General features: G+C 63.6%; 1 protein-coding gene across 1 annotated transcript in view; it reads right to left on the bottom strand.

Annotated features, from left to right (window-relative positions):
- Positions 1-485: 485 nt before the first annotated feature.
- Positions 486-1,101, bottom strand: part of LOC102039265 (coronin-1B) — a 4,941-nt gene continuing 4,325 nt past the window's right edge. Inside the window, exon 7 of the mRNA XM_031061527.1 lies at positions 486-1,099. Coding sequence (XP_030917387.1) covers positions 855-1,099 — 245 coding nt within the window. The 3' untranslated portion in view covers positions 486-854. The remainder of the gene's footprint in view (positions 1,100-1,101) is intronic.

Below are 1,101 nucleotides of genomic sequence, written 5' to 3'. Positions count from 1 at the left end.
GGTGCTCCCCATGGGGTGGGGGGAACCCCACGGTGCTGCTTGTGCTCCTGGGGGCTCGTCCCCCTCCGGCACAGCCCCCTGCCCGCCGGTTGTGGGGGCACGGGGAGAACCCCCAGGGGTGTGGCCCCCCAGGGGTGTGGCCCCGTGGGCGTGGCCTTTTGGGGTGTGGCCCCTCTGGGGCGTGGCCCTGCTGCTGGATGTGTGCCAATTAAAGGACTTGCTGAGGCTGTGGTGGTCCCTCTGCTGCGGCTGGGAGGGTGGGGGAGTTGCCCCACCAGGGGAGGGTCCAGGCTCCACCCCCTGTGTGATGCCCCGCCTCGTTTTAGGCTCCTCCCACTTGCCACACCCTTTTGTTGGCTCCACCCACTTCTCTGCAAACCACGCCCACCGATCTGCTCTGCTCCCAGAGCTGCTCTTTTATTGGTCAGTGCAAATTCCGACAAGGCCCCGGCAGCCAATCAGGAGCCTCGGTTGGGGGCTGGCGGGGGACAGAGAGAGGGACCCTTTGCTGGCAGGGTGGTGACATTACAGGGAGGTGACACTAGAGAGCAGTGACACTATAGGGAGTGACACTATAGGGAGGTGACATTACAGGGAGGTGACACTACAGGGCAGTGACACTACAGGGAGGTGACATTACAAGGAGGTGACATTACAGGGAGTGATACTACAGGGCAGTGACACTACAGGGAGTGACACTACAGGTCAGTGACACTACAGGGAGTGACACTACAGGGAGGTGACATTACAGGGAGGTGACATTACAGGCAGTGACACTACAGGCTAGTGATATTACAGGGAAGTGACACTACAGGGGGATGACATCAAAGGGTGGTGACGCCAGGCCGGTGATGTCACAAGGCGGTGACGTGTGGCCGCGCGTCCCCCCAGGCCGCTGTCCCTGAGAGGGGGTGCAGGTCACTGAGCAGGGCCTCGGCGCTGCCCCCCGCCGCCTGCCCCTCACTCAGGGGGCTCTCCCCGCCCTCCGGCGCTGCCTCGGCCTCCTCCTCATCCTCCTCCTTCTCATCCTCCTCCTGCTCATCCTCCTCCTGCTCCTCCTCCTCCTCCTCCTGCTGCTGCGGCCGCCGCTCCAGGCTCCCT

Source organism: Geospiza fortis, unplaced genomic scaffold, assembly GCF_000277835.1.
Source record: "Geospiza fortis unplaced genomic scaffold, GeoFor_1.0 scaffold450, whole genome shotgun sequence".
Classification (NCBI taxonomy): domain Eukaryota; kingdom Metazoa; phylum Chordata; class Aves; order Passeriformes; family Thraupidae; genus Geospiza; species Geospiza fortis.
The sequence above is the reverse complement of the archived record's forward strand: the minus strand, read 5'-3'. Positions and strand labels throughout refer to the sequence as shown.